General features: G+C 51.1%; 1 protein-coding gene across 8 annotated transcripts; it reads right to left on the bottom strand.

Annotated features, from left to right (window-relative positions):
• Nucleotides 1-3,479: 3,479 nt before the first annotated feature.
• FLCN (folliculin) lies at nucleotides 3,480-22,832 on the bottom strand. Of its 8 annotated transcripts, none has more exons than XM_046675038.1 (14): nucleotides 22,540-22,832; nucleotides 20,813-20,933; nucleotides 19,816-19,986; nucleotides 17,275-17,547; nucleotides 15,741-15,887; nucleotides 14,200-14,421; nucleotides 13,035-13,195; nucleotides 11,429-11,520; nucleotides 9,520-9,707; nucleotides 7,884-7,997; nucleotides 6,967-7,090; nucleotides 5,676-5,807; nucleotides 5,457-5,562; nucleotides 3,480-4,733 (listed from the first exon to the last, which is right to left on the bottom strand). In XM_046675038.1, exons 4-14 carry the CDS (start codon nucleotides 17,521-17,523, stop codon nucleotides 4,532-4,534), a joined length of 1,737 nt encoding a protein of 578 aa, XP_046530994.1. In that variant the 5' UTR covers nucleotides 17,524-17,547; nucleotides 19,816-19,986; nucleotides 20,813-20,933; nucleotides 22,540-22,832; the 3' UTR covers nucleotides 3,480-4,531. The 8 variants fall into 8 exon arrangements, with proteins under 8 accessions (XP_046530994.1, XP_046530996.1, XP_046530998.1 ...); XM_046675040.1 differs by lacking the exon at nucleotides 22,540-22,832 and adding an exon at nucleotides 22,239-22,478; XM_046675042.1 differs by lacking the exon at nucleotides 22,540-22,832 and adding an exon at nucleotides 22,114-22,138.
• Between the last annotated feature and the right edge of the window lie 6 nt (nucleotides 22,833-22,838).

Below are 22,838 nucleotides of genomic sequence, written 5' to 3' on the forward strand. Positions count from 1 at the left end.
TCCTTTCATGCCCCCTCTTCTGTGTGTGTACAAGCTGGTGGTGTTGAGATATAGCGATAAATCTACAACCTAACATTTCCACTAATCACATATATGTTTCCGGATATCTTATAAACAGAGCGTATTCTTCTTAACAGCAGTACATCTCTGGATAGGCCCCATCATTAGCCCTCAGCTTGGCCGCCAGATCATAATACTTCTCAGCTGCTTCATTGAGGCTGGCCTGTCTGGTGAACTCTAGGGGCATCTTGGTGAGAGGAGGGAGCTCTCCGGAGACTGAGACATTGGTGGGGGCCATTGTTCTGAACTGGTCCAGGCGTGCTGACACAGACTCCAGTGGGCGCCATTAATTCTGTCAATTTTTGCTTCATTATTTTGATGGTCTGTCATTAGGTGTATAAATGTTTATAACTGTTATATCTTCTTGCCATATTGAATGTTTTATTGGTATATAATGTCCTTGTCTCTCGTAATCTTTTTTTAATTAAAGTTTATTTTATCTGACGTTAGTATAACCACTCCTGCTCTCTTTTGGCTGCTATTTGCATGGAATATCTTTCTCCATTCTTTCATTTTCAACCTGTTTGTATCTTTGAATCTCAGTGAGTCCCCTGTAGATGGTATTGTGGGATCATGTGTTTTTATCTATTCTGCAATCTCATCTTTTGATCAGATGCTAATCAATTATGTTTCATTACTGATCAGGAGGAACTAAATTCTGTTGTACTATTCGTTTTCCATACGCCCTATAGCTTTTTTGTTCCTCATTTCCTGCATTCTTGTCTTCTTTTGTGTTTAGTTGATTTTTTGTCGTGAAATGTTTAAATTCCTGCTTAATTTCCTTCTCTGTATGTCCTATAGCTATTTTCTTTGTGGTTACCATGCAGATTACATTTAACATCCTAAAGTTGTAACACTCTAGTTGGAATTTACAGCAGCTTAACTTCAGTAACACGCAAAAACTCTGCTCCTTTACGGCTCCTTCCCCACCCCTTTTGATTGTTGATGTCACAAAATTGCATCTTTGTACATTGTGTGCCCCAAAACAAACTAATAATTCTTCTAAACGTTAGTCTCCTAAATTAAGTAAAAAACAAGATTTGGAATTACAAACCCAAAGTTACAGTACTAGTAGCTTTTACATTTTTGTCTTTAAATATTTCTTAAACTGTCTAAAACAAAAGTACAGTTATAAACCATTGTTATAATAATACTAGCTTTTATAATCACCCATGTATTTACCTTTACTAAGATCTTTATTTCTCCATATGGCTCTGAGGTACTGTCTTTCTAGTGTCCTTTCATTTCACCTTGCAGGTTTCCTTTGAGCATTTCTTCAGGGCAGGTCTAGTGGCCTCAAACTCCCTCAGCTTTTATCTGGGAATGTCTTGATTTCTCCCTTTTTTTTTTTTTAAAGATTTTATTTCTTTCCTTTTTCTCCCCAAAGCCCCCGGGTACATAGCTGTATATTCTTCATTGTGGGTCCTTCTAGTTGTGGCACGTGGGAACGCCGCCCCAACATGGCCTGACAAGCGATGCCATGTCTGCGCCCAGGATTTGAACCAACGAAACACTGGGCTGCCTGCAGCAGAGTGCACGAACTTAACCACTTGGCCATGGGGCCAGCCCCTCTCCCTGACTTTTGCAGGACGGTTTTGCTGGATATAGGATTTTGGTTGACAGTTTTGTTTCAGCGCTTGGAATGTACCCACCCATTGTCTTCTGGACCCCAAAATTCCTGATGAGAAAACTGCAGATCATCTTACTGAGGACCCCTTGGGTGTGATGGTTCACTTCTTTCTTGCTGCTTTCAAGATTTGCTTTGTCTTTTTAAGTTTGATTATAATGTGTCTTGGTGTGGGTCTTGTTGAGATTATCTGACTTGCAGTTTGTTGAGCTTCTTGTATGTTTATATTCATATCTTTCATCAAATTTGGGAAGTTTTCAGCCATTATTTCTTCAAATATTCTCTACCCGTTTCTCTCTCTTCTCCTTCTGGGACTCCCATGATGCCTATGTTGGTCCTTTTGATGGAGTCTCATAGGTTTCTTAGGCTGTGTTTGCTTTTCTTTAACCTTTTTTCTTTCTATTGCTAGCCTCGATAATTTCTATTGTCTTATCTTCAAGTTCACTGATCCTTCCTTCTGCCTGCTCCAATCTGCCTTTGCGTTGCCTAGTGAATCTCTCATCTCAGTTATTGTAGCTTTCAGCTCCAGAAGTTCTTTCTGGTTCCTAAGGTTTTCTGTCTCTTCTCTGACATTTCCATTTCATTCACACATTTCCTTGACTTTCACCACATCCTTCTTTAGTTCTTTGAGCATTTTTAAGATGGCTATTTTCAAGTCTTTGTCTTCTATATCTGCCGTTAAGTCTTTTTCAGGGACAGCTTCTGTTGAATTATCTTTTTCCTTTGTGTGGTCCATACTTCCCTCTTTCTTTGTATGCCTCATAATTTTTTTTTGTTGAACCCTGGACATTTAAATCTAATAATGTGATAACTCTGGAAACCAGACAGCCCCCTTTCCTCAGGGTCTGCTGCTTTCTATTGTTTTTATTTTATTGTTGTAGGCTGTCTTTTTGCTAAGGATCAGCCTGAGGTGTAAACTTAAGTTTTCTCAGGTCTTTTCTGAGCCTTTCTTCGGGCATGCACACTTGCTAATTTTCCCATATATGCAACTGTTTTTGAATGTCCTAGTCTTTAATGTCTGCTTCATGAAAGGGGAAGAGCAAAAAATGAAGGCAGGGGGAGCACCAGCCCATTAAATTTCCTGGCAGTCACTTCAGCTGGGGAGGGAGGCACTTGCAATCATGAGGGTGTACAACACTGGCTGTCAACCTGTCTGCGCCTCTGCGAGCAGCAGCAGCAATCCAACCTCTGCACCTCTGCGAACAGAAGCAGCAATCCATCCTCGGTCGGCACCTCTGCGAGCAGCAGCAGCAATCCAACCTCAGTCTGCGCCTCTGCGATCAGAGGCAGCAATCCAACCTCTGTCTGCACCTCTGCGATCAGAGGCAGCAATCCAACCTCTGCACCTCTGCACCTCTGCAAACAGAAGCAGCAATCCATCCTCGGTCGGCACCTCTGCGAGCAGCAGCAGCAATCCGACCTTGGTCTGCACCTCTGCGAGCAGAAGCAGCAGTCAGTGATTAGGGATCCCCAATAGCTGGAGGACAGAGTCCACTTCACCCACCTCAGCTCCCACGTGCTGTTTGCAAGCTGCTCCAGGAGCACAGGCACAGCTGCCTGCCGCATGGCTGGCAGTAGGGGATGGGTAGCTGCTACTGTGCTAAGAGCTGGAATTGACCAAAATTAACCACAATTTACCATGCAAGTCTTCCCCTGGAAGATGTAAGCCTTTAACAGACTTCAGAGTTCAGAAACAATTATATCATCACTGGTGTTATTTTAACATATATTTTCTGTGACTGATGCCAAGAAAATTTTAGGTATCAAACCAATAAAACCATGTAGTCAACAGTTTATAAAAATATAGCTTTATTTTGTTTCAGTATTCTTGCATCGTACACATACCTAGTCATATAAACTTAGTCTTTATGTTAAATATAAATTAAACAAACACAGAAAACCACACACAAATAAGCAAAACTACTGGAAAACCCCTCCAAACCATGAATTCTTCTTAAAAATGTACACTGGGATGATGAAACTGTCTTAAAGCCCCACACTCTAGAAATTGACTTTAGCTGAATGTAAATGTCTAAAGAAGCAACAGAGGGTAAGGTGATACGGAATTACACTCAACTCCACACGCGGGGAGTCAGGCAAGTCAGACGGCTCCATCTGACGTTTCAGCAAAGTACCATTTTTGTGTAAAGCAGCTCAGGGCTTCGCCTCAAGTTACAGGGTAATTTCAAAGCGATGCAGGAGAGCGTGGCCAGAAGACTCGGCAGTCACATGGTTTCAGAACATGAATTCCAGAGGATCCAAAGATGAGGAAAACATCCACTCCACCCATGAAAGCCTCTCCCAGGGCCCTAACTCAAAACCAGATTACCACAAATGCCTCAGGATCACCACACGTCCTGAAAATTCACAACTGTAGCAAAATACACACGCACATACAAAACCTGGAAAACTCTTGCTGAATTTCAGAATAGAAAGGTTAGAACATTAACCTTGAGAGAGAACACAATGTTGGCTAACACACCAAAGTTGGGACTGGCCTGACACGTTTCCCTATAAATTCTGAGTTCATGAGAAGCATGAGATGCAGTTTTCCTTATAGTCTTCTTTGATAGGGGTGCACAGATGCAAGGGAGTCTCCCACCGCCCTCTTCAGGGCTGGAACAACTCAAACAGCTTGTGGGATGGTGCCAAGAACACCAGGCCCAAACCCACACAGAGGGCAAAGTTCAGCCCCAACGGTTTCCATTCCTGGCTAGGAGACAGCTCCATACCAGGACTTCAGAAACAGAAGGACAGCCTATCACTGCCATCAGAGGCCAGTCTCTGAGCTCATCATCACCACTTCCCAGAAGGTGCACACAGACACAGACTCCCACGGTGGGGTCAATTACGAGGCTCTGAGGCTGAGGGGCTTCGGACTGTGGACATGAGGTGTGACTTGTAGGTTTTGCTCAGACCTGTCATCCAGAACTTGAGCAGCTTGACATTGTCCTCCTCAGATGCTCCGAGGATACTCAGGAGCTTCTGCGTGTCCTCTTTGGGTCGACTGTCCACCTTGGTGAATTTAAAAAGGACCTTCACTTTGCTGTAAAAAAACAAAAACAAAACACTCAGATACCACAGCACAATCCCCAGAGTTCTGGTCCCGGGGCCTAAATGGCTTCCGACCAGCCCAGCTCTGCAAGTGGAGCTGGAATTCACACACCGAGAAGAGACGGCGCGGCACAGCGGCAGCTCACACCTGCACGCTTCCGACCCTCTGCTTGGCCCGTCAGTTCTAATTCTGGGGGATACGGCCAGCGCATCACAACGGGGAGAAAAAAGGAAAGAAAAATTTCCTTAAATTCATGACAGAAACTGGTTGCTCCTAAGCTTCACTATATTATTTGAAATCATGACAATGTTTGACTAAATTTGACAAAAAATTACTACAATGGCAGGAGGAAATAAAGTAGCTTGCTTTAATAAAAAGGGACTGTTACCTGACTTTCAGATTTTTACAGTTAACTAAGCAGCAAAAATAAGCGCTTCCCTCCATCAGGGAGGAAAGCGCCACCCCACCCCACAGAGGAGCAGCCTGAGGCTCGGGGCACTGGGCCACCTGCTCAAGGTCACCCAGTAAATAACAAGTGGCAGAGCTGGATTGGAACTCACGCTCTTAACTTCTACTCTACACTGCCTCTCCCAGTGGCCACGGCCCCACCGCTTTTTCTGGAGACAACTTCTAGTTTTCCTCCACAGAACACACTGCTGTGGCAGCCGTGCCCCCGTCAGAAAGACCCTAGGAGCCAAGGGAGTGAGTGCTTACTTCATCCACTCTTCCTTGAGGCAGACGAGGCACTGGTCGACCACATCCACAGACAGATTCTGGTTGGTCAAAGCAGCTTCCATCTTGTTCAGGATAGTGGGGCCCACTGGGAGCAAGAGCGGGGCAGAGGAGCACGGGGAGGTCAGCACAAGGCGGGCGAGAGGCGCTCTTCCTCCCGCTCTTGCTCTAGTGAAAGGCAGCACCCTCAGCCGCACCCACCTCGGTCTGCAGCTACAGGGCTTCCACTGGTCACCACAAACTCATACTTGCTGAGAGACTGGTCATCCTCACACCCGACGGGGTGGAGGCTGGAGCGTGTGGCTGTGTGGACCTCCACTATGACAGCAAATTCTGTGGCAACACAAAACACACTCTTCACCCCCTTAACCAGCCCACCTAACTGTGCCGCTCCAAATTCTCTCAGATCAACCAGGGAAAAAGCCTGGTCTCCTGAGAGCAACGCTTGGGCACTTACAACCTTTTGTAGTTTATTTGTGAACAGAGTTAAGGGTTAACTTTTGCCTCAGTTAAATTAACAATGTCTTACATTACAACAACTACTAATTGCATTACGTGCCTCAATTCACTTGCTACTAAACAGCCCTATGGGAGCCATCCCACTATTACCCCCATTTTATAGACAGGGAATCAGGTTTAGAGAAGCTAAGTGACTTGCCCAAGGTCACACAGCTAGTTGTGGTATGAATTTCAAGCCCATCCCTGAAACCAGAGCCTATGTTCCAAACACTACCCAGAAAGGGCACGGCCTCTCGGGGCCTCAGGGCTCAGCCTGGGCGCCGAATGGAGTGGTGGCTCAGGGCTGCCAAGCGCCAAACGCTCTGCCGCTCAATCTTGCGACTGCCTCTGAGCACAGTGACTGCCTCTCACAGAGAGCGCAGCACTCAGAAGTTACTGACCTGCCTGCGGAGGTGGAATCTGCACCCAGGCTGACTCCTGGACTCCCCAAACCAAAAGGTGAGGGATGCTAATGAGTTTCCCTGTTCTTTGCCTAGAGGAGTAAGCTCGTCAGTGCTGAGGGCAGAGCAAGGCAGAGAGCCCCAGTGCACTAACGAATGTCAGGATGGGCTTGAGGCATTTAAGAGAAAGAAAAAAGTCAGAGGACAAGGAAGCATGACAGGAGAACAATGAGAGGAAAGGAAGACGAGGAGACTTCAGGAACATGGAAGGCACACTTTCACAGTCCAGCGAGCACCAACTCACACTCACAGGATGACGCTATGATCCTCTGACGTCCATTTGCATTGTTCCCACCCCCAGGACTGTGACCTGCTCCCTACACCCCAGCAAGCCACCCTTACTATGAGGTTGTCTAGTCAACCTTCGCCCATTTTAAAAACAGAGGCCCGATGCCACTGGGAGAGCTGGTCCTCCAATGTGGGTCCTCCTGCCTCCAAGGCCAGCAGCCAACGTCCTTGAATCTACAGCTAAGCTCCAGTTCCACTTCTGAGCCCTGAGGTGCGGGGACAGACTAGACAGGAAAGGCACGCACCTGACGACAGCACGTGGGAGGGGATCTGCACCTGCGGGCTGAGCCCCAGGAAGTTGCAGCGGTAGGCCTCCTCATACTGGCCGCTGTAAGGGATGATGCGCACACAGCCCACCGGCAGCATGGTCTAGAGAGGACAGAGCGACTGAGAACGACACCAGCTGGAACACCTCCCCCATCTCCATCACCCACACCCCGTGCGCCCTCTGCAGCTCAGTTCAAAGCCCGTCTCCTCCCAGAGGGTGTCCCTGGTGACTCAACCCCACTGGGGTCTCTCCCGCTCAGCCCAACTCTCATCCTGGCAATCGGTCATACACGACCGTGCTGCCTCTTGCTCTGCGGGATTACTTCTTATATTACGCTTTGACTTCTCAGACGTAAGTCTCTTCCCTTATCCCACAAAGAGACTGTAAGTTTCTTGAGAGATTATCACACTCATTTGGTGCCCTCAGAGGCCTAGGCAGACGGCAGGTACGCACACACTTTCCGATGACTTAAATACGTCAGAGGCAGACCCAGGCCCTGGCATCCCCTAACCCTCCGGGATGGAGACAGAGTGCCACACCCGCATCCCACCCAACCGGGCACGCTCCGTGCAAAGGAACGCAGCGACCCAGACCTGCTTCCACAGCACCCGTGCCACTCTCATGGCTTCTCAGAGGGGGTCAGAGATTGGGGAGAGGCAGAGAGACTTAGTTATCTATCAGGATAACACAGACTCCTTCCACCAGAAATAAAAAACCATCAACGACTGCCATTTTTAAGTGGAGAAAAAACACAGATCTTAGATTCGGGCATGAACCTTGTTGGCACTGAGCCACTGACGCATCATACATTCACAGCTAAAGTCAGGACTGTTTTAAAACCCACTAGGCAAAGACTGTCCTGCTACAAAACACATGAGAAAGAAGAACTCTTACCCGAAGAACTTCAAACGCTGACTGGACAAGGTCTGCATCTCGACTTTTCCAGATCACCTGGTTCCCCATGAGAACGTGCCAGGCCAACATGCGAAAAGATGGGGCACCCAGGACCTGAAAAATATAGTTCAGTGCTTTCTGCCCTCAATTTTCTTTCCACCTAACTGAATTTATTTGTGTGCTCATCAAGAAACTTCTTGTGTCTAGTGAAGGAAGACCGGTCAGGAAAGTCGCTTATCTTCCTGGGGAGGCCGGGTAACTCGCCCAAGGTCAGAAGGAAGCAGGTGAAGTCCCTGGATTTGCACCAAAAGCCTGATCCCAAAGCTCTTGCACACTTTTAGATCTTCTTCCCAATTTTATTTGCAGAAACTTGAAACAAAAGGTAGCTTTCCGCAACATTTCCCTTCTCTCTATACACACTTTATTCTGCTGAACCATTTCAAAGTAAGTGGCAGGCATCGTGACCCTTCAGCACCCAGGAGAAACAAGGGCCTCTCCTACACGATCTCAACGTTCACCACACCCAGAAAGGCCACACGGACGTAATAAGCCAACATCCAGAGCCCCAAACCCCTGACAGCGTCCTTTGAAGCTATTATCCTTTCAACCCAGGAGTCACTCAAGGATCACGACTGCTCTGTTTGTCCTGTCTTTATTCTGCTTTAATCTAGAACAGCCCTCTCCCCACCTCACCTTCTATTCACTTCCATGACACTGACATTTGAGACGAGTTCAGTCTGTTATCTTATGGCATATAAACACGGCCAAAAAATTAAAAAAATAAAGAAGGCTACAATACTACATTTTACCAAACCTCAACAGTCTCAAAGTCCTCCTCCCTCCAAAGGAATTCAAGATTCCTTCCAACTTCAGTCCACATGAGCAATCAATAAGGATGATTTCAGCCAAACACATGATTTTGATGGATGAATCTTATTCACCCAGAAGTCCCTGCATCTGCCATTAAATCAGTCTTTACTCCATTTTCCAAAATAGAAATAGCTGCTGATAAAATTCATGCTCATTGTAAAAGTAAATACTGAAAAATATAAAAGGGGACAATCTGTCCTCATCATCTAGTGACCCCTTCCTCCCATGTGACCAGATCTCCCTGTGAGACTTCTGTCTTTGGTGTGGATAGATAAATACCCCAGCACCACCCTATACAACAGACTGCATGCGTGCTTTCTCGCACTTAATGACATTCCATTGTCGGGATGTAATTACTATGACTGGACATTCAGAATGTTTCCAGTTTTTTGTAAGAATGGCATAATTTTCAATTTCCAAAGCACTAGGCTGCATGCAAACCAATAGGACTGTTCAATTCCTTCAGAAGGTTCTAGAATGATAAGATTAGAGGACCATGAGAAACCAACCATCCAGGCCTTTATTTAAAGGAAAGACCTAGGTCATCACTAAAAGGAGAGCGCTGATCCTGCGGCTCAGACACCCCACATGCCCACCACTGTCTCCAGCTACCCACCAAGAAGGTTCTTAGTTTCTCCCAGACAACCAGTCCCTGCTGGGACCTGAACAGAACAGGCCCAAAGGCAAAGTGTGCTGGAGATGAGTGAAAGGAGAGGATCGGGCTCTTCTGAATTTCTGATCGGGGCTCTGCCCCACCGCTGCCTACCTGCCTCATGTGCCGAAGGGACCTAAAGACAGACAGCTTTCGCGGCTGCCAGTTTCCGCAGTCTGAAAGCAGGGAAGAATCCGTCGGGCGCTTGGTCAGCTCCCGCCCTTCTGCACCCTCCGGCAAGACAGGTGTTTTTTCCTCTTCAGCCTCAGAGTTGTCCCAACTTTCTGATTCCTCTTCTAAGTCTGCAAGACAGATGACAAAGACAGTTACAAAACGTGCCGCCCCTGGATTCCTTCGTTGCCCGGGGGCAACAGTCTCATTACATGACCACTTCAGCCCAAGGCATCTCTGGTCAAACCCTCACTGGTTTCTGGTTTTGGACAGCTATCTCTACCACTTGTTGCCCTCAGCGCCTGGGGGGTGGGGGCAGGGGGCTGGGAGGGCTCAGGCTGCTGTGTCCTCACCCCAGAGCCTCGCCCTGCATTGTGAAGCACACACCTGCAGGACTCCGAGCTGTTCACCGTCAGTGGGAAAATTCAAACCGACGATAAGAACGGCGACAGCTCAGCTCATCGTCACTGACGACGTCCTCGGTCAGGCTCTCTTCTGAGGGCCTCCACGCCCCACTGCACCTAATCCTCTCAACTGTCCGGAGGCCAGTACTACTCTCCCCACTTTACAGACACAGAGATACATGTTATTTCAACTAATCTTCATGACAACCCTCACAAATGAGGACATCTTCACTCCACGACACAAGTGAGGCTCACAGGGAAGGGCCTTGCCGGTGCACACAGAACACACGAGAGCAGCAAAGCCAGGACCCAAAGCCAGGTCTGTCTAACTCCAAACTGTGTGCTCCACACCCCTACACTCACCTTCTTTGTGACCGAATACAACCCAAGACACGACAGCAAGGCCTGTATGCCTGCTTCTCCCTCTCCTAAAACGGACAAGATTACTTGGCAGGTCCTGATATACTTGGCTCTCTGCGTAAGTAAATCCCACCAACAGACGACCCTTGCCACCTTCACTACCCTACTAGACATATGTAATCACTACGATAATCAACGGGTCCAGGGTCAACCGATCCATGAGGATGCGAAGGTGGACTGCAAAGTCTGGTCTTTTCTGAGCATGTTCTGCTCTCGCGGGAACTCCACTCCCCTTTTCTCTACTCAGGAGAGCATGTTTGAATGCAATGTATGTGAGTCATTTGACTCTAAGAATAACCCTGACGCAGCTCCAACTTATGAAGAAGGTCAGTCATTCACACACTCAAGTGTGTCAAGCATTATTAGTAACAAACTACACACAACACGCATCACAAGTTTGGTTCACCCTACTCCACAGCTGAGACCATGGACCTAGATCACTAAACATCGAATCGCCTCCAAAGGAAAAGCACAGGCAGGACGGAGAGCAGAGGTTCCTGGGCTGGTGTCCACCACAGCAGAATCCCTGGGAAGTTACTGAAAACACGGGCCCCTGGGGCCCAGATGTGGGGATCTGACACGAACCTGGGGAGGACTGCCGAGGCCGCAGGGACCTCTGGGGACCACTGCCCTGGATGGAAACCTTGGGAAGCGAAGCGTAACCTTTTACTGCTGAAGAGCAGAGACTCAGGGAGACTGCCTAGGAAGGCCAAGCACTTGGTTCTCACAAAACAGAGAGAAGAAAACCTTCCAGCGAGCCTCTCCACAGACTGACAGCTCTAAGAGTGGATTTTCCCAACCTGCCCAGTAACGGACTCTCTCATGTGACTGTAAGGAAATGAGACAGGAAATCACAATACAAACACCCAGATTAAAGGGCAAGCTTCTGCAGACGCTCCTCCCGGGGTTATTCATCCCAGGGCCCCCTGCACCAGCTCTTTCTGCTGGAACAGGAGTGTTCAGTGGCTGCGAGATGGCCCGACAGGCACCGCAGGCAAAGGGTCCGGCACAAACACCTCCCAGCTCACCCGCAAGCTTCTCCATCTGGACCAAGGTGTCCTCGGTGGGCGCGCCCTCCAGGAGCTTCTCAGTCAGCCGGCTGCCGCACGCCTTCAGGAGCCTGGAGAACAAAGTGCCATCGACGAAGTATTCTCGCCAAAAGAAAAACTGAACCTGACGCCAATCAAGCCTCTTGATCTAACTACCAGTTTACGGAATAATACGGATATAAAAGAATGTATGAGCAATGCCACGAGGATACAGTCAGCCAAATACAAAAGGGGAATTCTACTGGACAAATGACCCAAGTCCTCCAACAAAAGGCCCAGGAAAACCAGGGGCGGGACGCAGGACGAACTGCCTCAGACTAAGAAACTCGGAACCACCTACGCACCGCGCATTGGTGCATAGTCCCAATTCACAAATCATTTCTGAGGCAAAGTGAGAAAAGGGCACATGGATTAGGTTGGATGATACTAAAGAATTAGTCCATTTGCTCGGGCATGATCATGGTTTAATGGTTGAAACGACATAACTAAAATTTGCTTTAAAAATATTCTACGGACAAAAAATGGGACAGGTGAAAAAGCAGCAAAATGTTGATAACTGCAAAAGTTGGAGGATAGGGTGTGTAGTTCACCATACTGTTTATTCCACTTTGGGTCTGTTTGAAAACCTCCCTAATAAAAATGATTTAATTTTACGACAGGAGGAATCCTGTCAGGTGAGGAAGACAGAACTTTCTCTCTAGTCCGCAGGCCCTCAGGAGATGCACTCAAGGATGAGTATCTGAGGAGCTTCGTCCACACCAGGCCCTGGTCTAGACAGCGAGACCCTAGACTTCAAGCTGACGCTACGTAGAAAGGAGAAGTGGGGGGAGTCTTTGGAAGGACTGTATCTTGCAACAGGAGGAACAGAAAATAATTTGTGGCCAGAGGACAGAGTGGCGGTGGTTTTCAAGTATACGCACAAATTTGTTGACAGTTCTCCCTTCAAAAGATGAAGACTAATCCTCTCCTCCTGACTAGGCTGGGCTAGTGACACGACACATTTCTAACAAACAGCATGTGCTCGAAGCAGCCATGTGACTGCCGAGGCCAGTTACGAGGCCTTGCAGACTCCACCTCATTCTCTCTTGGATCACTCACTGAGGGAAGTCAGCGCGCATGTCCACGTGGCAAGTAGCTGAGGATTCCTGCCCACAGCTGGCACCAACTTGCCAGCCCTGTGAGGGAGTCAACCCTTCAGATGACTGCAGCCCCAGCTGACAAAAACTCCTGAGAACCAGGGTCAGAACCACCCAGCCAAGCCACTCTCCAATTCCTGACCCCCAGATGCCACGTGGAATACATGTTTACCAGTTTCCAAGAAAGGGAGATGATCACTGGTCTTGGTATGGGAATGACATTTTAAAAATGTCACTGGGAAGTCAGTTCCACCCAAATACCTCTTCCACACACTTGGGGGAAGACGCCTAGAGGAAGAGAAGGGCTGCCGCCCAGGTCAGGGCTCACCAACAAGCACACACCACGGAGGCACCCAGGTGATGTCGCCCCAAATTCGTGCACAACCCAACTAACACACTGTGACTGCTCTTATTCCCACAGTGGCTAAGAGACCTGAGAATCTCGTTACCAAGCAAAGGAGGTGTGAAGGCATGCCCACAAGTTGTCATCGCTTGTCAAGGACGTCAGTGAACGGGCGGCGTTACCATTCCTTTGGTGCAGGAATGGCGTAAAAGCTGTGTTCATCCTCTGGGCACGCTGTGGGCACCCAAACTGCTCCGCTTCAAACACCTAGAGGCAAAAGGAAGCGGTAGCCCTTTAACAAAACAAAACCAGCGGAGCAGCCCAGATCCAGCTCGCTCACAGCCACCGTCATGAATCCTGCTGCTGAAGTCCCATTCTGCTCCCTTGATGCAGAGGACAGAGAGTGCCGCCAGTCTCTTAACTCCAAACAAGTGGTTTTGCTTCCCCAGCTGGATTAGAAGCTGCCTCAGAAGAGGACTTGGTTAAGAATTTCTCTGTGCCCGCTCGTACCCGTTCCTACAAGCAGCTCATTAAGCACTTGAGGGGACTCTGGCAACGTGCGCTCAAGGTGGTCGTGAGCGTTGTTCTCCACGTGATTTCCAGTCCTCCCCTGCCAGGCACGTGGAGCCTTTCACTACTCAGGCCCTGCGTGGGTGGGACACGTGACCCATTCTGGCAGTGAGGGGAGAGGGAAAAGAGGCCCTCCAGTACCCTCCAGGCCTCCAGCAGGCAAGTGAGCTACATTCCAACCCGGTCGCTGCTCCACCCGCTGGGATGAGAACGAGCAGCTCCCCTGCTTCCCTGGAATGGCCAGAGGACACGAACAAGAAACAGACATTGTGGCTTCAAGCCCCCGAGGTCTGAGGACTGCCGCAAGGGATAGCCTAGCCCAGCCTGAGAGCTGCAACGCCACAGCTGGGGGTCTGTGTTAGGTGGCGGATCCACAGCACGACTAACTGACAGGCTTCTGAAATGAAGATCAGAGGAAGCAAAAACACCAGGGATAAAACCAGGGCATCGGACTGAAATAAAGCAGCCAGAGCAGAACAAGAACCAGGACAACAACGGACTCGAGAGAGACCAGGAAAGCAAGCAGGACCAACTGACTGCCAGGCTTGTGACCACAACCTTGACTCTGAAGCCAGGAGACTACAATTCAGACAGGGCGGCTGCCACAGGACCAAGAGGTAACAAAACTGCTCACGCTCTTGCCCTTCTTCAGTGTCAAGCTCCCCCCCGACTGCTACCGTTCGCCCTTTATGTGGCCTCACCTTGAGTGCCTTGCCCTGGAGTTCGTCGATGATTCCTCGGATCTTCCCAAGCAGGAAGGGCCAGGAGTTGATAAGGTAGATGCGGTCCATCATGATGGCGATGATGCTGTACCAGCGCTGGAAGCCCCTGGCCAAGCTGTCTTTGATGAAGAAAGTGTGGCTGAACACGAACCCATGCTGCTCATCCCCAAAGAAGATGGGGCCTTCGCGGCCAGGGCAGACCTGGGACGAAACAACAGCCACTCCAGGACGCGGTCCTCTCCTCGCTTCAGTGAGACAAAGTCAAACCCTCCTTCTCAGACTTCTTTTTGCACTAACTAGCCAGCATTAATTACAGGCAGAGTGGGAAGGGTAGAGATGAGAGAGGAACACTTTGCTCTCATCTGCTCCTGGGACCAAACTTTCTAAAGACAATGCTTGTTGTCATAAATGCAAAGGCCAGTAAAGTAGGTTCATTACTTTTTCTATCTTGAGCATAAATAACACCTCTACAAATATATCTATCTTGGAGTCAAATTTGCCAATGTAAATCATCTGGAATATACTGCAGAACGGGTAGGTCAAAATTGCCACTGCAGAGTCCATATAATAAAGTTTGCATACTTTATTTGTAGGAGAGAACTCAGGTCTCCCTCATGACATATTCACTCCCGCTTTACACACAGCTCCATCAGACATGATCATCTGCGAGCAGATTAGCAGCAGGAAGTCAAAAGGAAGGAAACTGCTGAAGGTTGACACACAGCAACAGTAAGTGAGAACTAACAGTGAGAGAGCTCAGCGTGTCTACCCAAGTGGGCACAGCTACAGGAAGTTTCAGTCACCGGACTATGAGTTCTTTGTGACAGATAGAAACATATAAGCTAAGACTCAAACTCAACAACTGCAGCCATATAGTTTAGAAACAAATCAGTTCACTCTTCAGTAGGTTCTGAGAGCACATGATGGATCACTGAGGCTTATAATGATGCTTGAGACAAAGACAAATGTGATGTTTGACATGGTGACCTACATATCCTAGGAATATTTTATATCTTAGAAACATGTCCAGGGCTGGCCCCGTGGCCGAGTGGTTAAGTTCGTGCGCTCCGCTGCAGGCGGCCCAGTGTTTCGTTGGTTCGAATCCTGGGCGTGGACATGGCACTGCTCATCAAACCACGCTGAGGGAGCGTCCCATACACCACAACTAGAAGGACCCACAACGAAGAATACACAACTATGTAGCAGGGGGCTTTGGGAGAAAAGGAAAAAAAATAAAATCTTTAAAGAAACATGTCCATGAGGAATGGACGAATAAAAGTTTGGTTCTTAAAATGATAAGCTAGCAACCATTTAGAAAACTAGAGGCCAGTACAACTTATTCTGGAATTCTGGCTCACTGAGGCTGCCCAGTGCTCCTGGCTCACTGACCTGCCCGTCTTCATGACAGGACTGCCTTCTGTCTTCCTTCCCATGACCAGCACTGAACTTGCTCAGGGCGTCCTGGAGTGTGTGGGACAGTCCACAGAGAGCTCCCCCACCCCAGAGTCCCACGTGCTCACCTCACAGCTCAGGCTCCGCACACAGGCCTGGCGGACAATGCTGAAGAGCTGGGGGTGGTTGGGGTGCTGGTGACTGACATATTTAATCGAGGTCTCCTTATCGTGGCTGATATACCCAGGATGCCCTGCAGCAAGTGACCGGCAGCCCTGCCCACGAGAAGGAAAACCAAACCAGTTATTCGGGAAGCAGGCGACACATTTTCTTACTCTTATGCAAATGTGAAGTAGAAAATTCAATCTGTTTTCTATTAAAAAAAAAAAAAACAACTGGCTACCAGAGTTATACTTATCTGAGGACAGCAATGTTTCCTGAACAGGAAAACCAGGATCACAAAGGCTATCAGAGGTTCTGAATAACAGATGTAATCTACCGAGCACTTAGGTACCAGGTGTTACAAAGACCTCTACAGACATCATCTCATTTAATCCAAAGTGCCACCCTATGAGATACTCACAGAGAGAAGCCCCATCTGACAGAAAGCAAAGCTCAGTCTCTGAGCTGCAAATGGGCTCACACAGGGCTCTGTGCTGGCCTCTGTCCTTGGTCCTGACACAACCACGCACCGGGGCTCAGGAGCATGCCACCGGCTTCACTGTTGTTGCAGCAGCCTGAGACCAAGCTCAGAGCCCCTGCTCTGGAGAGTGGACTGGACTGGCAGTCCTGGCTGCTGCCCCTCTGGAGCCACTGTCACACTGGTGCTGAGGCTTGCGTCCTGGAGGCTGCCCGCACCCTGGGACTGTGCACAAGAGAGCACTGAGGCAAGCCCTGGCCTGCGGGATGTAGGACTCCTCCCACAGCAATTCGGCTCACGGAGTCTCCTCCAGGAGGCTCCCTGCCCAGCCCTCCTTCCTTCCTTCCTCTCCATTGCAGGTGTCAGACTTGTTCACAGCCAGAAGGCTCTCCTACCTTCTTCTCCCACCCTCTTGATTCTTCACAGGTGTTTCCAGCAATAAACTAACCTTGTGCACATCGTCTACTTCTCAGAGGAACCACACTAAGGCAGCTGGATTCCTGTTCACACTGGAGTGGCAGGTCCAACTCCACCTCTGATTTTGGGTCCCATCCCAGGTCCTTCACATGAAGAAGTGGCCTAGTGAGGGAACTTAAACTCCATTCCCCACAGCTCACGATGCAGCACAAAGAGGAACACCCAGGACCCTATGAGGAGGAGACTCCCCAAGAACACTAGACTGAGGGAATCGGAGGCCAGGATGGGCCAGCATGTGAACACGAGTGTGTGGAGGGGACAGATGAAAGGCAAACATGACGGTGGCAACTACTGGCAAAGAGTGGCCTGAAAAAGCTAAAGCTGGGGCGAGGGGAAAGGGCTAACGGACATAAAGAGAAGCAGATGCCTTCCACGGGGCCCACAGAGAACGGTCTGCACACATCATCTTAAGACCACACCTCTGTGAGGGCACCCTCACTGCACCACGGGGCCTCCTGTCCACTCCCCCAGGAGGCCACACACACAGCATAGGCATGAGCCCCTGTAGAGAAAGAAACATCCCCAACATCAGGAGAGACACTTGCCTCGCACATGTCTGACTTTTTGGGTCCTGGGCTGCTGGACTCAGTGCTGGCCCCTTCTGCGGGGCTGTGGGCACGGATCCGACTGCTCATCTGAATGCCGCCTTCCTCCTCCTCAGCCTGCTCGCCCTGGCCAGGGCTGTCCCCAGTCCCAGCGCCTTGTGGAAGTGGGGCATGCAGGACTTCTGTGCAAAACAGAGTGCGGGGGCCGTGGAGCTCGCAGAAGTGACAGAGAGCGACGATGGCATTCATGGTGCTTTGGGGACGGCACAAGGCCTGCATGGGGGGAGGAGGGGAAACACCATCAGCTGGTCAGTGTGTGTTCACACCACAGAACTTGCCAGCAACTCTGGAGAACGTGAACTGGGCAGGTGTTGTCAACAGGTTTCCTGTCTAGGAGAGGCAGGTAACCTAGCCAGGTGGCACTGGCTGAGCACCTACTCTGCGCCAGCACTGCGTCAGGTGCAGGGGAAACAAGACAGACAGACAGACATGGTCCCTGTCCACAGCAAGTTACAATAGAGAAGGGAAATGGAATTCAATGGTCACACAGAAAACCGTTCAGTTAGAACCAGACAGGACTGCAAGGCAGACAGAAGGGAACACACACACAAGTGACAATGCAGCAAAACCCACCAGAGAGGCTGAGCCCTCCCAACATGCTGGGTGACGTCTCAGGTGACGCGATGCTGCCTCCCAGAGCTTACCTTCTAGGAGGGGAGGGACCATGAGAAACTGCTTTGTCTCGCACGTGATACCTTAGGAAGGGAAGTGCAGCGGGTCCAGGGCAGAGAATCAGTGGAGGTGGTGGGACATGGTGTTGGACACAAGGGCTCCCCGAGTGAGAGCTGAAGAAACGGAAGGAGCCGTGGAGGGCTAAGGAGGGGACACAACTGGGGGCCTGAGCGTCTGCAGAGTTGGGGGACAAGGGCAGAAGACTAGGAGGAGGTTTTTTTCAGAGGTTGGAGAGCCTCTGGTGGATTCTGATGAGAAACCGTTTGAATCTTACTTTAAAAGGAGCATTCTGGAGCTGTGCAGAAAACACACTTCAGCAGCGAGGGTAGAGCAGGGAACCAGTTGAGGCATTCCCACCGTTTCATGTAAGAAGAGAGGTGGCCTGGGTTAGGATGGGCAGTGGAAGGTGGTGAGGAATGTCAGATTGTGACTGCGTTCCCAAGGCAGAGCCATCAGACTCTGCTCATGCGTGGGCTGTGGAGCGTGAAAGAGGGAACAAGGCTCTCTGGCCCAGTAAGAAAGGGCTGTGGAAGACAGGAGGAAGAACAAGTGGGGAGGAGGCCAAGAGCCGATGCCTACTAAGCCTCCAAGTGGAGACGGTGACAGGAAGTGGGAGATGAGTGCGGAAATGAGTGCGGCAGTCAGGGCTGGGTGGGATGGGAGTGCCTCAGCGGAGCCTGGGGCCCCGCAAAACTGAGACGTGGAGGGGAGGAAGAGCTGGCCAAGGTGACAGAGAATGACAGGCAGTGAGGCAAACTCCAGTGTGGCCCCAGAGACCATGTGAGCAAAATGCAACTCAGGAGAGAAGCCAAGCCCTGGAGGAGGCAGCTGGGTATGGGACCCAGCGCAAAAATGGAAAGCTGGGCTTGGGCCACAAGCGGGGCAGCTTATCTATCGTAAGGGAGGGAGAACAGGGGATGTGGACACAGACACAAGCATCCTACGGTTGCGAGAATCAAGGAAGGCTTTTAAAGGGGAGGCTGTGTCCACTGCGCTCTCGTGGGCAGAGGAGGTCTGGAAACACGAATCCAAGAGCAAAGCCACAGAGGTGGGACAGCAACAGCCCAGCTTACCTGACGTGTGTGACAGAGGAGGGCCTGGAAGCTAGGCTAAAGAGGCAACATGTATTCTCCAGACCCATGCTGTCCAATACAGTAGCCATGAGCCATATGTGGCAACTCGGCTTAATGAATTAAAATGAAAAGCCCTCTTCCTCAGTGTCACTAGCCATGTTTCAAGTGCTCACTGACCACATGTGGCCCATGGCCACCATTTTAAAAGGCAGCACAGATCATAGAACATTCCCAGCATCACAGGGAGTTCTACTGGACAGTCTTGCTCAAAATAATGAAGAACCATTTAAGTTTCTGAATGTCTGACTGAATAGTAGACACTGGCCAGGATCCAAACCTTCTTCTCTTTTGGGGACCCTGTCCCCCATTACGGAGCCAAAGAAAGCCAGACACCCTCTGTCCACACCCCCTTGTAGGCAGGCACAGGCAGGACCACAGCTTGGCCAGGCAGAGGTACCTGCCCGGCGCCAAACCTAGAGAAGGGAGGCAAAGCAGCGGACAGTATGAAGACGCCCAGTGCGGGCAAGGAGTCCCCTGGGGGAGTGTGTCCCAGGGGACTAGCGTCCTCAACAACCTGCTCATGGCGTGTCCCTCAACGTGCCCTCGGAGCAGCCTCCCTGCTGGCGGCGGTGCTCAGAGCCTGCTTCTCTAGCCTGCCCACTAACTCTGCCACCCACCTGATGTTTTGCAATCAGCCTCTCAGCTGACATGGCTGCCACTGCACCTGTTCTTATACCTGAGGCAGGGGCTGGAGCTTCAGTGGTTACAGTGGGAATGGCAGAAGCTGACATAAAACAGACATCTGAAGAGAAAGTCAGGCGGGCCAACGGTGAGTCAGGCACGGGGATCACACAGGAGGCCCTGAGGGGTGGCCGGCAGGTATGGAGAGCCAGGGCACGGGGTGTTCCTGGAGGGAGGTGGGCAGGGGGAGAGGAGACAGATAGAGATTGAGAGGCAGGAGAACCTTTGGCTGGAAAGCCCTGAGAGGCCCATGGAGATTCTGGACTGCAGTATCAAAGGGAGGGCAGGGCTGGGGATGAAAGTCTGGAACCGCTCCCACACACCTTTGCCTGGCTCGCTCCTCCTCACCGTTCAGCCTCTCCCCGCACGCCCCTTGCTCAGAGAGGCGCCCCCAATCAGTCCACCCAGAACAGCCGCTCACCTCCACCCCCATCACTCTCGCCCCTTCCCCTGCTTTATTTCACTGGAATGAACATTTCCTGAGAGGGCAGACTTTGTCTACTCTACACCAGTTCTCGACACACAGCAGGCACTAAATTACTAAGTGGTGGATAAATGAGTGAATTTACAAGCTTCCCATAGAGAGAAGGCAGTTGTCAGAGACAGTGGAGGGCTCATCGAGGGCATCTAAGGGCAGGAGAGGTTCAAAAGCACAAACATGGGGTACGCCAGTCAGAGGGCCTAGTGTCACAGGAGCCAAATAAACCGAATTTAAAGGGTCGACAGGGCTCCCTATGGTGACCTCAAGGGAAATAATGGTTTAAAAAGCTATTGTGGAAGACGGGGTGAGGCAACCACTGATGGAAGAAGGACCTCGGAGGAAGAGGTATCAGGACCCAAAGCAAAGGCAGAGGTGTTAACTCTGGAAAAGGAGGCCGTGTCTCCTTTAAGAGGCATAAAAGGGAAGAGAAGGAAGGTTCCCTCCAGCAAGATATCCACACGAAAGCAGGGCCTGGTCAAGGTTCACCCATCGGCAGAGCATCCGTACGAACCTTTACACTCAGCAGCAGCACAGGTCCACTGTCCCACCTAGACCAGAGCAGGGAGGGCCACCTCCAAACGAGGGAGGCGGCGCAACAGCCGTGATGCTTCAGCTCTAGGACCTGACGTTTTCTAGGTAAAGGGAAAAAAAGCAGAGCTAATTCTAAGAGCAAGGGGCCCGGGGGCGTGAAAACATCTAAGCACCTTACAGCCAGCCTCAAATTAGAACATCATGAGAGAGGACGTGCGGATTCCAGCGGTTCTGCAGGGCTGGGCAGGCCTCTTGCCTCTGAGCAGCAGCTGACACCGCAGCCAAAGTCTCAGCGGAAGTTTCGCACCTCTACAGCAGTATTTCCTAAGGACCTCTCGAAATACATTTATATTTAAGTATCTTGTAAGATACAAACATTAAAAATTATAACGCCCCCATCCTTCCAACTCTAGGGTGATAAAGGGGCTGCTCTGGCAGCACCCACATTACGCCAATGTCACCCTCCAAGTTCCTCTCCGCCTCAAATGGGAGAGACCAGGAGTGATGCTGCTCAGCTGCTTCCCAGAATCCAGGACCAACACGGGCTGCTCTCATGATTAGTTTTGTGGGGTTTTGTTGTTGTTGTTGTTGTTTACAAGAAAAGCACTCCTGTCTGACATGAGTGCCACAGTCCCAGGCAGCCACTGGAAGGCAGTCAGGTAACACTCAGCTCCAGAGTCACACAGACCTGCTGGGTCGGAAAAGTCCGTCTCCAGTCCTTACCAGCCGGGTGAGGGCAAAGGGGTTACTTAACCTCTCTCGGCACTACCCTAAAGCTGAGAAACGGAAGCCAAACGCCCCCTCGCAGAGTTCACCACTCCACGGGAACCAGACATCTGGGGAGCACGAGATCAACCCCTCATTCACCCCGATTCCAGCCTCGGCCAGATGTCTGATGAAAGAACAATCTGGTTCGAGTACGGCTAACATTTCCTCCTTTCCAGCAAACTTTGTAGAATCCAAAGAAGAAAAAGAAAGCTCCTCCTGCCCCACTGTCTCTCAACACTATGCCCCAGGCAAGCATTCAAACACCTCAGAGGCAGGGTCCTTGTCCACCGCGTCCCCCGCCCATCGTGGCCGAGCCCGCGCCCCGGCCCGTGAGATCCAATACGCCTCCCACGCTGAGGCCGTCGGCCCTGATCTAGTTCATGTCCTCGCTGTGGTCTCCTCATGGGACCGCGGAGGATTAAAGGCGCCACCGCGTCGCACACTTGTTCAGTGCCCACGGCATCACAGCGGCTCTCCGCCAGCGGCGGCTCGTCTCCCGCAGCGGGGCCTCACCGAGGCAGGCGCCGCACAGAAGCCCCGGCGGCCACGTCCCGGAGAGCCCGCTCGGCGCCGCCACCCGGGCGGCACTGTTCCTGCCGACTGCTCCCCGACTTCTGTTTACAGAGCGCTCAACGTACCACACTGAGAACAGCGAACAGTGTCACGTGCCACGATTACTCAATTGTCTGGTGGCACCGTCGGTAACCTACTGCCTCCCGCACTTTCTCCTGGAGGCCCTCCCGCCGCCCTGGATGGACACCAGGGGCGGCGGCAGAACCAGCGCCTCCTCGCCTCCGACGGCTGCGGACGCCCACCCTGGACCCCAACCCACAACGAGCCAGTCCCTGGCTGAGCGTTCCTGCCAGGCGATGAGGCCGCGTCTGACAACACCCACCAACCGGAGAGCAACGGCTCCCGGCCTCCCCGGGGGGCACTGACCTGGGCGCACCGGCTCTCCCTCCTAGGGCCCTCGCAAGGCCGGCCTGGGCCGAGCAGCGCCACAGCGCGCTCCCCCACACCCGGCGGAGGCAGAGGCCGGCGGGGCGGGCCGACGGCGCAGGCTCGCGGCGACGCGGGAGGAGGACGCGCCGGCGACGCGGCCCCGGCAGCCGCGAGCAGCGCTCCCCCCGCGCCCACCCCTGCCTGGCCCGAGGCCCCGCCCGCGTCCGTGCGAGCCTCAGCCGCCACCCGCGCCCGCAGGGCCCGCCTCTCCGCCCGGGCCGGCCCCCAGCGGCCCT

The sequence above is a fragment of the Equus quagga genome, chromosome 11 (genome assembly GCF_021613505.1).
Source record: "Equus quagga isolate Etosha38 chromosome 11, UCLA_HA_Equagga_1.0, whole genome shotgun sequence".
Classification (NCBI taxonomy): Eukaryota; Metazoa; Chordata; class Mammalia; order Perissodactyla; family Equidae; genus Equus; species Equus quagga.

Coding starts and splice junctions, on each gene's coding strand:
- FLCN (XM_046675037.1), bottom strand. CDS start 22,004: ATGAGGAGACCACAGCGAGGACATGAACTAGATCAGGGCCGACGGCCT. Junction 20,934..21,864: donor ACAAGGACCCTGCCTCTGAG/GTGTTTGAATGC, acceptor CCCTTTACCTAG/AAAACGTCAGGTCCTAGAGC. Junction 13,196..14,199: donor TCCAGGGCAAGGCACTCAAG/GTGAGGCCACAT, acceptor TTTTGCCTCTAG/GTGTTTGAAGCGGAGCAGTT.